This window comes from Balaenoptera borealis (assembly GCF_965194805.1).
Source record: "Balaenoptera borealis genome assembly, chromosome: 11".
Lineage (NCBI taxonomy): Eukaryota > Metazoa > Chordata > Mammalia > Artiodactyla > Balaenopteridae > Balaenoptera > Balaenoptera borealis.
In genome coordinates, this window is record NC_138868.1 from 12,457,048 (window position 1) to 12,470,378 (window position 13,331).

The window sequence follows — 13,331 nt, forward strand, 5'->3', positions numbered from 1 at the left end:
TCTTAAGAACCCATCTCCTTTTTCCATGCAATTTCTTAATACTCCATAATATGTTGACTATATTCTCAAAAGTAAAAACCAGGATAACATATATACAATAACATACGTAGCAGCATTATCATAATAGCCCCAAACTGGAAACAACCCAAAAGTCCATCAATAGGCTATCATAATAGCCCCAAACTGGAAACAACCCAAAAGTCCATCAATAGGAGAATAGATAAATGAACTGTGGCTTATTTATACAATCAAACACTAGACAGCCATCAAAAAGAATGAATAAGAGATACACACGACAGTATGGATGAAATCTTACGGATGCTACATTGAGCTAAAGAAGTGAGGCACAAAACAGAAAACAATGTATAATTTCATTTACATGAAGTTCAAGAGTAGGCAGAACTAACTGATGGTGACAGAAGTCAGAATAGTGGTTCACTGCAGAAGAGGGAGTATTGACTGGGAAGGAACATGAGATAACTTTTTAAGGTGCTGGAAATATTTTGTATCTTGATCTGGGTGATAGTTATAAAAATGAATATATATTTAAAAATTAAGCTTGCGTGTTTTACTACTTTACTATCTGAATGCTATACCTAAATTTTAAAGTATCAAGGCACAGGGTTTGACAAAGAGTTTGAGTCCTTAGAGCAGTAATGAGGGCAATATTTAAAATTGGGACTTCCTTAGGGAAGCATATGGTGACCAGCCATGTAAAGTGTCTAGCCCACCTTCTCGTATAGGCAGTGTACCACTGCATCATTAATTTGCATCTTCTAAATTTCGTTTACTGGGAAATCCCTTGAAAAATCCAGGGATTGAGGTGGGTTTTTCTTGGGGGGGGGGTGCGGGAGGGGGGCGTGCAGACCGAGAAATACGTTAAGTCTTGAAAGATGAAGAGTTCACAAGTACCCTCCGTCTTCCTCACCCAAACACACTAGGTTAGTTCTGGTGGCAGCCACAATGGTCCTATTCATCTCTTTAGGGCCCAGGGCGTCTAACAGAAGCTGACTAAAACATACTGTGTACTTGACTCATCTTTCTGCAAGCAGGAACCGTGCCTCGCTTGTCTCTGCAACCCCAGAGAAAGCTTAGTGACCTACACACAGCTGTATTCACACAAAGGGCCTCTGAGCATTGGTCCTCAAACTTGGCTGCACATGGGATTCACCTGGGGAGTTTTAAGATGTACTGATGCCTGGGTCCTACTCCCAGGGATTCTGATTTAATTGGTACGAAGTGAGTCCTGGGCTTCGGGATTATTTTAAGCGTCCCAGGTGACCTTAAGTACATCACAAACTGAGAGCTGCACTTTGGCGGCATTCTTCCTACTCCGCGCCTGATTTGCGCTCTGGCCTCAGCTCTCCGGAGGTGAGGGCGAGGTTCACTGAGTTCTGTGGTCCTGCCCCTCTTACAGAACCAATAAACTCAAATCTCTCCGTGACACCCCTAAGGACAAGAATTCTAACCAGTCTGCAGGCGCTCTGCGCCCCGCTCAAGCCTCTATGGTATTTTGGAGTCCTCTCTAGCATTTGGGAGACGCCTTAACCAGGGCCAGCAGCTCCCTCTCTATGGTAGCGGATTTTCCAGCGCCGCCTCGTTGGTACTTCATTCCGGAAGCGCGCACGGATCAGAGAGGAGGCGGGACTTCCCTCCCGGAAGTGACCCGGGTGCTTCCGCCCTATCCTACCTGAGCGCCCGGTGAGTTTCTAGTGTTTACCCGAAGTTGGGGACATAGGGGGCGTTGTGGCTGGCCCCAGGCCGTGGTGAGTGACGTCTGACCTCAAGGTGATCCTGATGATGGCGCCGCCGTTTCAGAGGTGTAGACCCTGGGCTGGGGCCCGGGAGCCTTAGTTCCGCGTATGATCGAATTCTTAGGGCTCCGCAGGTTCATGCTCCGTTCCGGTCTCCCCTTCTTCTGGATAGAGGTGACCTAGAGGGACTGGGAGTCAGGGCTCCGGGGCTCGATTTCCAGCCCCGCCATTGACATGTTCTGTGACCTTGGGCTAAGCAGTGTTCCCCTTCGGGGCCTCAGTTCCCACATCTGTGAAATGGGACTTTTGAGTTCACTGAGGTCAGTGGCCCCTGCTGGTCTGATGCCCTCTGATTCCTCCACATCCTCCAGCCCCTGCGATGGGAAGGTGAATGGGAGGGGTGGGTGCTGACCATGATGTCTGCCCCCAGGATTAGGAGGCCAGAGGGAGATCTCTTCCACGGTGCAGGGCTGAAATGGACCCGCTTAGGGCCCAGCAGCTGGCGGCAGAGCTGGAGGTAGAGATGATGGCTGATATGTACAACAGGTAAGGGCTGATTCTGCGCTGCCTTTTCTTAGAGAATGATCCCAGGTCACTCTTGCCAAGGCAGAGGTGGATAACTTCTGAAAGTTATTTTCCTCATTCTGGGGGAACCTGAGGCCCGGGCTTACCCTCCCGGCACCCGCAACTCCTGCCCCATGCTTAAGGGCTAATGCAGACGCAGTGTGGGGTCACTAGAAGGAATTGGGCATTTAGGTTGGGATGGAATTGGCGATGTAGGAGCTGAGCAGGAAGAGAAGGTCCGGTCCAGGCTCTAGTTGTGTTCCAGGAAGAGTAGAGCATTTGCCTTTTGACAAAGAGCACGTAGCCCACTTAGTAGTCAACATTTCTTAAACTCTTAATCCATCTCGGACACATGCTGAGCATTTTATATGCATTATCTTTTTTTAAAGGTGAGGAGATTGAGGTTTCTAGAGGTTAAATAACTCTCTCAGGGTCCACAGCTGGTCAGTAACAATGTCAGGACCAGTAGCTCAGTCTGACTCCTAACTAGTGCCCATAACCATCTGGCAAATTTGGGAACAAATCGTAGCCGCACCAACCACCACTACTATGGCCTTGGGCAAGTTACATGGACTGTTAGACCAGTGGTTTCCCCATCTGTAAAGTGGAGTTAATAATAGGACCTTACTCACAGAGGCATTATAAATATTAAATGTAAAAGTATATGACAAGCTCTTAGCATTAAGCCCAACACAAGTCAAATAAGCAGTCAACAAATATTTGCTATTTTTATTGGCTTAAGCTCTCTGGTATCCTCCCTAGATTCGTTGTTTTATCTTGGAGGCTATTAGAATAATTTTTAAATGTAGGCTGTAAAGTCAGTCTACCTGGGTTCATAGCCCAGCTTTATGTGATCCTGAGGTTCTCTGTGCCTTCATTTCCTTATCTGTAAAAAGGGGGATAATGATTGTGCCGACCTCATAGGGTTATCATAAGAACTGCATGACAGAATCCATGTCAAGCACTTAGCGTGATGTCTGGAACATAACTGGTACTCAGCTAATGGTTCCTGTTTAATTAGTCATAAACATGGGCCCCGACAAGGTTCCTGCTCTCAAGGATCTTCCAAGATAGTTGAGGTGCAAACTGAGGATTTACACTGCCTTCTTGGGAGGTGAAATCAGTATAGCAGGGCAGGAATGGCTGAGGGTTCCTGGTATGCCACAGGATGCTGCTGACCTGACCTTGCCCTTCCTTCTTTCTAGAATGACCAGTGCCTGCCACCGGAAGTGCGTGCCTCCCCACTACAAGGAAGCAGAACTGTCCAAGGGCGAGTCTGTGTGCCTGGACCGGTGTGTCTCCAAGTACCTGGACATCCATGAGCGGATGGGCAAAAAGTTGACAGAATTGTCTATGCAGGACGAAGAGTTGATGAAGAGGGTGCAGCAGAGTTCCGGGCCCGCGTGAGGTCCCAGGCAGTACACCTCAAGGTGCACCCTGTCCTTTCCCACTTGTCTAATAAAAGTGCCCCCATTGGGTGTCATCTGTGAAGACTGCCAGGTCTAGGCACTTTCTGGAGAGTCTCCAGGAGCCCAGGGTATGATGGAGCTCTTTCCCGGTTGAAGAAGGGGTATTTGTCACTCTGGCATGTGACTGTGTGTGTGTGTGTTTATTATATATTAAAACAAGTTTGTTGACACCTACAGTGTGCAAAGCAGTGTGCCTGGCACTTGGGAGTAAAGGCAGCAGACACAGCCTCTGCCAGCAGAGGGAGTCTAACGTAGTGTTGAAAAGCATAGACTGGTACCGCGGCTTAAGTTTACATTCCACAGCAGCCACTTGCTGTGTGACCCTGAACGTGTCATTTCACTGTGCCTAGCTTCCTCATCTGTAAAGTGGGGAGAATCAGGGCTGTTGTGAAGATTAAATGAGTTAATATGAATAAACTATTTAGAATAATGCCTGGGCCATAGAAAGTGCCCAGTATATATTATTTATGTCTGACAACTTAAAATCAAGTGCAGGCAGGCATTTTCCTCAATGATATAAAGGAACAATTTAGAGGAGAGGGTGGAAAGTAGATGGAACCTAAGAAGGAAGTAGCCACAACCTCTTGGTTCTAAACAGCAATATCGAAACATGTGAAGGGACCCAGCTTCACGTGTGATGTGTGTGATGCGGGGAGGGGACCGAGTGATAAGCACTGCCATTCAGTGTTCCCCTGAATCTGAATCAGGGACTGCGCTCCTCACTCTTCATGGGGTATCCAGTCTCATCCACTCAGCAGGCTAAAGGCCCTGTTAGGAAATGGGGGCTCAGAGAGGTGGTGGTTTGCTGGAGGTCACAGGAGAGGAGCAATGACGGAGGTCAGGGTTGACTGCTCGAGGAGGAGAGGCCGCACCCACTTCCTGTCCTGAGGGTGCCCTTGGAGAACTGCGCAGTTCTCAAAGTGTATGGTTCAGTGCAGAAGGAATTTTGGTTGACGCCAGTGCCACTGATAGCAGTGACTTCACAGCAGAGGGAGGTGTCTGGGGTGTAACCTCACCAGGCCGTTGGGCTCACAGGAAAGGAGACGGTAGAGGCAGTGAGTTTCAGGCTTAAAAGTACAGGTCCAGGGAATTCCCTGGCGGTCCAGTGGTTGGGACTTTGCGCTTTCACTGCTGAGGGCCTGGGTTCATTTCTTGGTCAGGAGCTAGGATCCTACAAGCTGCGCAGTGTGGCCAAAAAAAAAAAATCCAGGTTCAAGTCAGGCCACCTGGGATGAAATTTTCTGGCTGTGTGATCATGGGTGAGGCATTTGACCACTCTGTGCCTCAGTTACCCTATCTACAAAGCGATAAAAGTACCTACTTCATTGAGTGGTTGTGAAGATGAAATGTGTTAATAACTAAAGCACTTAGGAAAGTGCCTAATTCTCCCACGTTAAATACTCAATAATGTTAGCTCTTTTTTTTTTTTTTTTAATTGCTAACTTTGATGTAAGGAGTCTCGGAATAGACCCCCTGAAAACTTCAAAACTATTGTCCATTTACCTTAAGGGTGGGCAGAGAGCTAAGGCTCCTTTCTAGGTACTGGAGTGCCAACTTGGGTCAACAGGTGGCGCTGTCTGCTCACGGGACTCAGCACTGCTGTGGCCAGTTCTACAAATGTGTATTATTCGTGTATTCCTTGCGGCCGTTGTACTAGGAAGAGCAGGGTGGTGAGGAAAACAGATATTGTACCTGCCCTCAGGTTTAGCAACGAACGTCAGAAATTTTCAGAGCACATGGCTGGAACATCTAGAAGGGGTCATAGAGAATGGAGAGAAGAGGTTCCAGCTGGACAGAGAGCACTTGCAAAAGCTTTGAAGTGGCAGAAAGTGTGGAGCCGTCAAGAAACAAAGCTTTGGCCTGCTCGGAGTGCCAAGTGGGAAGGCAGGTAGTGATGAGGGATGAGACCTGCCCAAGGGCTAAGCAGGCGCAGCTCCAAAGAGCCTGATGAGCTGAGTTTTTTAAAAGAGTTTGGATTTTCTCCGAAGGGCATCAGCAAACTGTTGAAGGATGTAAAACCCTGACAGTGAAAATGACAGATGTGCATTTTATTTATTATTATTATTTTTTTTAAATTATCTTTTTCCTTTTTTTTTTTAAACTTTGGGTTTATTTATTTATTTATTTATTTATTTATGGCTGTGTTGGGTCTTCGTTTCTGTGCGAGGGCTTTCTCTAGTTGCGGCAAGTGGGGGCCACTCTTCATCGCGGCGCGTGGGCCTCTCACTATCGTGGCCTCTCTTGTTGCGGAGCACAGGCTCCAGACGCACAGGCTCAGTAATTGTGTCTCACGGGCCTAGTTGCTCCGCGGCATGTGGGATCTTCCCAGACCAGGGCTCAAACCCATGACCCCTGCATTGGCAGGCAGATTCTCAACCACTGCACCACCAGGGAAGCCCCAGATGTGCATTTTAAAGCTCCCTCTAGCTGTCAGCCAGGTGGATAGTGGTAGATGATGGCTTAATGGATTCAGGGGAGACATACCAGGGAGCTGGTGAGGAAACAGGGGGAATAGCTATCGAGTTGCTACATTGTGCTAATAAGTATATTATTTCAGTTAAAACTCATAACAACTCTGAGGCAGGTACCATTATTCTTATCTTATAGGTGAAGAAGTTGAGGCTCCGAAAAGTTAGTAACTTGCTGAAGGTCATACAACAAGCAAGTGCTAGAGCCAGGATTCCAGCTAATTCAGACACCAGAGCCCACTTTTACCCACCCCTCTAGGATTGGAGTGCGGGTGTGGGTAGGGAATGCTCCCTAATGTCAGCAATGTCATATTTTATTCAGCAATAGTTGTTGTTGGCTTGCTGCATGCAGAGAGCTGTAGAAAGTGTGCAAGTGAATTAACTAGGTCCCTGCCTTCAGTGAACAAGTGTGGCGGTTGGGAGGGTGGGCATAGGAGAGATGGAACAAACATATAGAGTAGTAGAATAGGTTAGGCCTTTTCTGCCATCGAGAAGAGTCAAAAAATGCTCACATGTGTGTTTGCTAGATTATCAGTTTCATTTATTTTCATAAATTTATGTATTTATTTATTTATTTTTGGCTTCATTGGGTCTTTGTTGCTGTGTGCGGGCTTTCTCTAGTTGCGGTGAGCGGGGGCTACTCTTCATTGCGGTGCGCGGGCTTCTCACTGCGGTGGCTTCTCTTGTTGCGGAGCACGGGCTCTAGGCGCGCGGGCTTCACTAGTTGTGGCACATGGGCTCCATAGTTGTGGCTCGCGGGCTCTAGAGCGCAGGCTCAGTAGTTGTGGCGCACGGGCTTAGTTGCTCCGCGGCGATTATCAGTTTTAAAAACCGGGAAGTGTCTCATAAACATCAGGACTTTGGCTTCTTTTGAAAAGTTAGAAGATCTGACAAGTCAGCCTACATTCCTGCTTGGCAGTGGTCTGCTGCTGGAGGATGGGTGGCGGCTCAGCTGTCCGCCAAACCTCCCACCTCTCATGTCTTCCCTCGTCACCATCTGCTTGACCTGTAGGCATTTGGTCTGCACCTTCTGCTCTTTGGGTTTTCAGATGAGCCGGACACTATATGAGAAAACATGTAACGGTCCTGGAGTGGGCAGCCTCTGAGATGGCTCCTAATGATCCTGCCCACTGCTGTTCATTCCTGTTCATTCCTAGTATAATCTCCTTCCCTTGAGCGCGCACTAGACCTAAACAGAGACTTGCTTCTAACAAACAGAACAGAGCAAAGGTGATGAAAGCCGCTTCCAAGGTTAAGACACAAAAGATGGTAATGGCCATCTTGTTATTCTCTCTCTCTCTCTCTCTCTTCCTCCCGTTCTCCTCCTCTCCTCTTCCTTGCAAAATCTGTTGAAGCAAGCTTCCATGTTGTGAGCTGCCCTACGAAGAGGCCCATGTGGTGGGGAACTCAGGGCAGCCTCCAGCCCACAGTCAGTGAGGAACTGAATCCTGCTGGCAACCACATGAGTGAGCTCAGAAGCAGATCTTTCCCCAGTCAGACTTTCAGATGACTAGAGCCCTGGCTGGCACTTTGCAGCCCTGTGAGAGACCCTGAAGCAGAGGACCCAACTAAGCTGCACCCTGACTCCCAGCCTAGAGAAACTGAGATGATAAATGTTGATTTAAGCCATTACATTTTGGGGTAATTTGTTACGCAGCAATAGTTAACCACTACACAGACAGTTCTCACAACTGTTACAGTCGTCAAAGACTATGTTTGGTCATTCTACACCCACACCTGCAAGGGACCAGGCACTGTTCCAGGCATTTGGGGTATACCAATGAACAAAATAAAGATTGTTGCCCACTTGGAACTTATATTCTAGGGCAACGGTTTTGCATAGAAGTCTGGGTTGGCAGTGCTATTTTGAAGGAAAGACAGACCCTTCAGCTCCTGGGAGAAGGTTCTTAACCTTTCACATCTTGGGCCCCTTTGAAACGCCAACAAAAGCCACAGACTGGTTCTTCAGAAAATTGTTCACGCACAGAATTTTGCATGCAATTTTAGGGATTTTCATTAGAATTCTTGTGGGCTAGACCTGGGGGGAGTCTTGTGACAAGCATTTTTTTAAATGCTGGGGCAAAGAGAAACAAGACAGAAAATCAAAGGGGGGAGACATATTAAAATCAGTCACTTTTACAGTTGTGGTAAGTGCTGTAAGAGATGCCCAGGGAAGTGTGGGGCTATGTAAAGGGATGATCCCTCAAGTCTGGGTGCCCAGGGAAGGCTGTCCCCCTGAAAGCGATGTAGGTGAGTGAGATTTGATGGATGGGTGGGTAGGAATTTGCCAGGTTGGGGGCAGTGGTGGGTGGTGGCTTCTTTGTTAAGTGGTGGGAGGATAGTGGTGGGGCAGGTGGGCTCAGATCCCTATCCTCTGGCCCATACAGTCTATCAGAGGAAACAGACAACGTTGTGATGAGTGTTATCAAAGGGTGACTCGAATGTTATACGAGTCATATAGCAAAGGGGTTTATTGCTGGAGTCAGGCAAGGAGGCTTCCTGTAGGAAGTGCCCGTTAAGTCAAAATCTGAAGGATTAGTTAGATAGGCCAGGGTGGGGGAATGTTCCAGGCCCAGGTGGGAGAACACAGGGTTTTAATGGATGAGAACAGGTCACAACAGTGAAAGCATAGAGAAGAGAGAGGCCAGAAGGGAGGTGGGCCCAGCAGGAGGGTCCGGATGGACTAGGGGGCATTGTTGGGAGTTTGTACGTTTGCCCAACAGTTGTGGAAACTTCCAAGGGGAGAGGCCTGGTTGAAGCCAAGATCATTCTGACCGGAAAGTGGACTCACTGGCACGAGTGGAATCGGGAAGGCCAGGCTGAAAGGGTCGCAGGAGTCCAGGCAGGAGTTGATGAGACCTAGGCTTGGGGGCCAGCAGAAGATGGAGAGGAGAAGTCTTTAAAGGCAGGAGCCACAAGCTCGCTGGTAGGTTGGACGTGGAAAGTAAGGCTGGGAGCCGAGTCTGGATAACTTCGCTTTGAGCTTAAGCAACTGTGTGCAAGGTGGTGCTTTTACCAACACAGGCAGCAACGGAGGTAGAGCGAGTTAGGGAGGAGGAGGGTTATTTTCTGTCATCACTGAGCACTTTTTTTTTTTTAATTTTTAAATTAAAAAAATGTTTTTGGCTGCGCTGCGCAGCATGTGGAATCTTAGTTCCCGAACCAGGGATGGAAGCCACACCCCCTGCATTGGAAGCGTCGAGTCTAAACCACTGGACCACCAGGGAAGTCCCACTGAGCACTTCTTATTATCTTAGAAGGTCCGGTACAATTGGCCTGTATCTACTTTTCCAGTTGCAGCTTCATGCCACAGCCCGCCTCATTCTATGTGTTCTTCCATTCAGGCCCTCCTTCAGTTCCCTGAATGTCTCAGGCAGCCTCCTGTTGTAGGGCCTCTGCATGCTGTGTCTTCCTCTTGGGGGTTGATAAATCCTACTGATTCAGACACGGGAAGTCTTATAGCTTCAGATTTTGGCACAAACAACACCTTTAAGGACTCCTCCCTGCCCTCCAGTCTAGATCAACGCCCCTCCCCAGTGATATGTTACTTCTCTTCCATGACGCTTCCTTTATTTTTTTTTATAAATTTATTTATTTTATTTATTTATTTTTGGCTGCGTTGGGTCTTTGTTGCTGTGCGTGGGCTTTCTCTGGTTGCGGCGAGCGGGGGTTACTCTTTGTTGCGTTGTGTGGGCTTCTCACTGCGGTGGCTTCTCTTGTTGCGGAGCATGGGCTCTAGGCGCGTGGGCTTCCGTAGTTGTGGCACGTGGGCTCAGTAGTTGTGGCACGCGGGTCCTAGAGCACAGGCTCAGTAGTTGTGGCGCGTGGGCTTAGTTGCTCCGCGGCATGTGGGATCTTCCTGGACCAGGGCTCGAACCTGTAACCCCTGCATTGGCAGGAGGATTCTTAGCCACTGCATGGCACTTCCTTTAGCTGCAATTACACTTACTATGTGTTAATTTGATTCATCTACTCCTCTCCCCCACTGGACTTTATGTTCTCTGAGGATGGAGTCTGTGTCTTATTCATCCTTCAATCCCTAGTGCCTGATGCATGTGAAAGTGTTTAAAAATTTTTTTTAAACTGATATAATTCACATATCATAAAATTCACCCTTTTAAAGTGTCCAATTAAGTGGATTTTAGTGCATTCACAGGGTTGTACCGTCATCACCACTATCTAACTGCGCAACATTTTCACCACCCACAAGAAGAAACCCCATACTCATTAGCAATCACTTCCCATCTCTCCCTCCTCCAGTTTTTGGCAACGACTAATCTGCTGTCTCAGTGTACCTGCCTATTCTGGGCATTTCATATGAGTGCACCCCTACAATATGTGATCTTTTGCATCTGGCTTTCACTTAGCATAATGTTTTCAAGGTTCATCCATGTTGTAGCATGTACCAGTACCTCCTTCCTTTTTATGACCAAATCATAATACATTCAGTGTTACTATACACATTTTTTATTTTTGGTCACACCTTGCGGCTTGTGGGATCTTAGTTCCCCAACCAGGGATTGAACCCGGGACTTCAGTAGGGAAAGCGCTGAGTCCTAACCACTGGACCACCAGGGAGTTCCCACTATACACATTGTGTTCATCCATTTGTTAACGGACAATTGGCTTGTTTGCACTTTTTGGCTATTATGAATAACAATGCTATGAACATTTGTGTCCAAGTCTTTGTGTCCACATATGTTCTCAGTTCTCTTGGGTATATACCTAGGAGAGGAATTGCTGGGTCATAGTGGTGACTCTATGTTTAACTATTTGAGTATCAGCCAAACCGTTTTTCCAAAGCGGCTGCACTATTTTATTTACATTCCTCACGCCAAGGTTTACCATAACTATTTGTTAGGCTGAATAAATAATTTCTTCATTGTGAACTGGATACTATTATTTCCAGCACATAATAGACTAGAAGAGTAAGGCTCGGGAGTGTGAGCGCCTTGGGCAAAACTGCGCAACGAATCAGCTGCGGAGCCAGGATTGGGACCCAGCCTGTGATTCACGAGCCAGTACTCCTGCTCACTCAGCTGTGAGGCCGGCTCTGGCCACCGGCGTGCAGGCGATCCACTGTGACAGCCCTGCTCTGCTCTAGCTATGGGTAGTGTCAAGGGAACAGGGTCTAGAAAGGGATTACTTTTGGGGACAGGAGGAGGGGTTGGTAAATCCTATTGATTCTGATATGGAAGTGTGTCTTAAGTCTCTTCTCTGGGACTTCCCTGGTGGTCCAGTGGTTAAGACTCTGCCCTTCCAATGCAGGGGGTGCAGGTTCGATCCCTGGTGGGGGAACTAAGATCCCACACGCCATGTGGTGTGGCCAAAAAAAAAGTCTCTGCTTTCCTCTATTTTTTTTTTTTTTTTTAATTATCTGAACTATTACCGTGGCCTCTTAACTGCTTTAAAGTCCCTCTCCTTTCCATTCATTAAACACACAAACCCGACCATATCTATCTCCTCCCTTAAAAACAAAGTAAACCAAAATAAAACAAGAAAACAAAATCCAGGAGTTCCCATCACCTATCTCACAACATGGGAAATCCTTGGTCTGGCAGAGGTCATTCCAAAATGACCACAGTTTCCAGCTCCCTTTCCCACTACCCTCTTCCACTTATTCCATAAATGTTTACCACGGGCTGTTACAGGCCAGGTCCTGGGATAGGTAGCAGACATACAAATCACCTACAATGTGGTTCCCATGGTGCCTGCCCTCCAGAGATTTATAGCTCTTGGGGAGGGAGCAGGCAACTAAACTGATGATTCTAGATCAGTGTGAGGGCTTCATTTCAGGATAGAATAGCGTTTGGGGGGAGTACATGGGCAGGACCCCTAACCCAGCCTAAGAGATCAGAGCTTCCAGAAAAGGTGAAATTGAGGTGAGTTGTGAAGGATGAGTGCATTAGAAATGAAGAAGGAGGGACTTCCCTGGTGGCGCACTGGTTAAGGATCCGTCTGCCAATGCAGGGGACACGGGTTCGATCCCTGGTCCGGGAAGATTCCCACATGCCATGGAACAACTAAGCCCGTGTGCCACAACTGCTGAGCCCACGTGCCACAACTACTGAAGCCCGCGCGCCTAGAGCCCGTGCTCCGCAACAAGAGAAGCCACCACAATGAGAAACCCGCGCATTGCAATGAAGAGTAGCCCCTGCTCACCAGAACTAGAGAAAGCCCATGCGCAGCAACGAAGACCCAACGCAGCCAAAAATAAATAAATAAATTTACAAAAAAAAAAAAAAAAGAAAGAAATAAAGAAGGAACAGCAGGTGCAAAGGCCAGGAGGTGTGAAACCAGCTGGCTTCACACTTCATTCCACAGGTATTTACTGAGTGCGTCTTAGGTGCCAGGTGCTGTTTTTGGTGCTGGAGATACAGCAGTGACCACAGCAGACCAGACCGTTGCCCCCATGGAGCTGACAGTTCACAAGGGGAAAATATCAAAATGTCGGTTGGAGATAAGGAACAGCAAGCATTACAGCCACGGGGGCCCATGGACCCCTAGAGTCAGTGGAGGGGGTCCACAAAACCCTTGGAAATTGAATGTAAATATATGTGTGTGTTCACGTTCACACAGGCATTTTCATAGGGAATGGACTCATAAAATTTTACTGCATTCTCAAAGGGATCCATGCATGACCGCGTTGGGCCATGGGGTCCTTATTCCAGGGCCCCTTGTGCGAAACTAAGGAGTTTGACCTTGATGTGGACGTTCTGGGAGCCAGTAATTAATTTTGAGAAGTGAAAGCATCAGAGCCTGACACTGTGCTCCCGCCAGAGAGAACTCCTTGTGCCTTTTCTGCTGCTAAGCCTTTGCTCTTGCTGTTTCTTCCCGACCTGGAGGAATGGAAAGGGCCACACTTTCAAAGGCAGACAGACCTGACTTTGCATCCTGCTTCTACCCACCATTTTCCAGCTGCCAGCCTCCGGTCTTCTCTCTCTGTGAAAAGCTCTGAGGTTTAAATGAGCCTGTGATGTTTGGAGGATTTAATGATAATTTTTGTTTGGAAAGTGCCCAGCATATAGTAGCCGCTCGGCAAATGTAAGTCCCTCTAGTGGCTAGGTGGCTCAGCC

The 13,331-nt window shown here is 47.8% G+C and overlaps 1 protein-coding gene across 7 annotated transcripts; it reads left to right on the forward strand.

The window, feature by feature from the left end:
* The first annotated feature begins 1,586 nt into the window (after window positions 1-1,586).
* TIMM10 (translocase of inner mitochondrial membrane 10) lies at window positions 1,587-3,957 on the forward strand. 7 transcript variants are annotated; one of them, XM_082341318.1, is made up of 3 exons: window positions 1,587-1,701; window positions 2,185-2,300; window positions 3,524-3,957. In XM_082341318.1, the coding sequence occupies exons 2-3, from the start codon at window positions 2,230-2,232 to the stop codon at window positions 3,723-3,725; spliced, it is 273 nt and encodes a 90-aa protein (XP_082197444.1). In that variant the 5' UTR covers window positions 1,587-1,701; window positions 2,185-2,229; the 3' UTR covers window positions 3,726-3,957. The 7 variants fall into 7 exon arrangements, with proteins under 7 accessions (XP_082197444.1, XP_082197447.1, XP_082197448.1 ...); XM_082341321.1 differs by having other exon boundaries at window positions 1,691-1,766; XM_082341322.1 differs by lacking the exon at window positions 1,587-1,701 and adding an exon at window positions 1,764-1,788.
* Window positions 3,958-13,331: the final 9,374 nt, after the last annotated feature.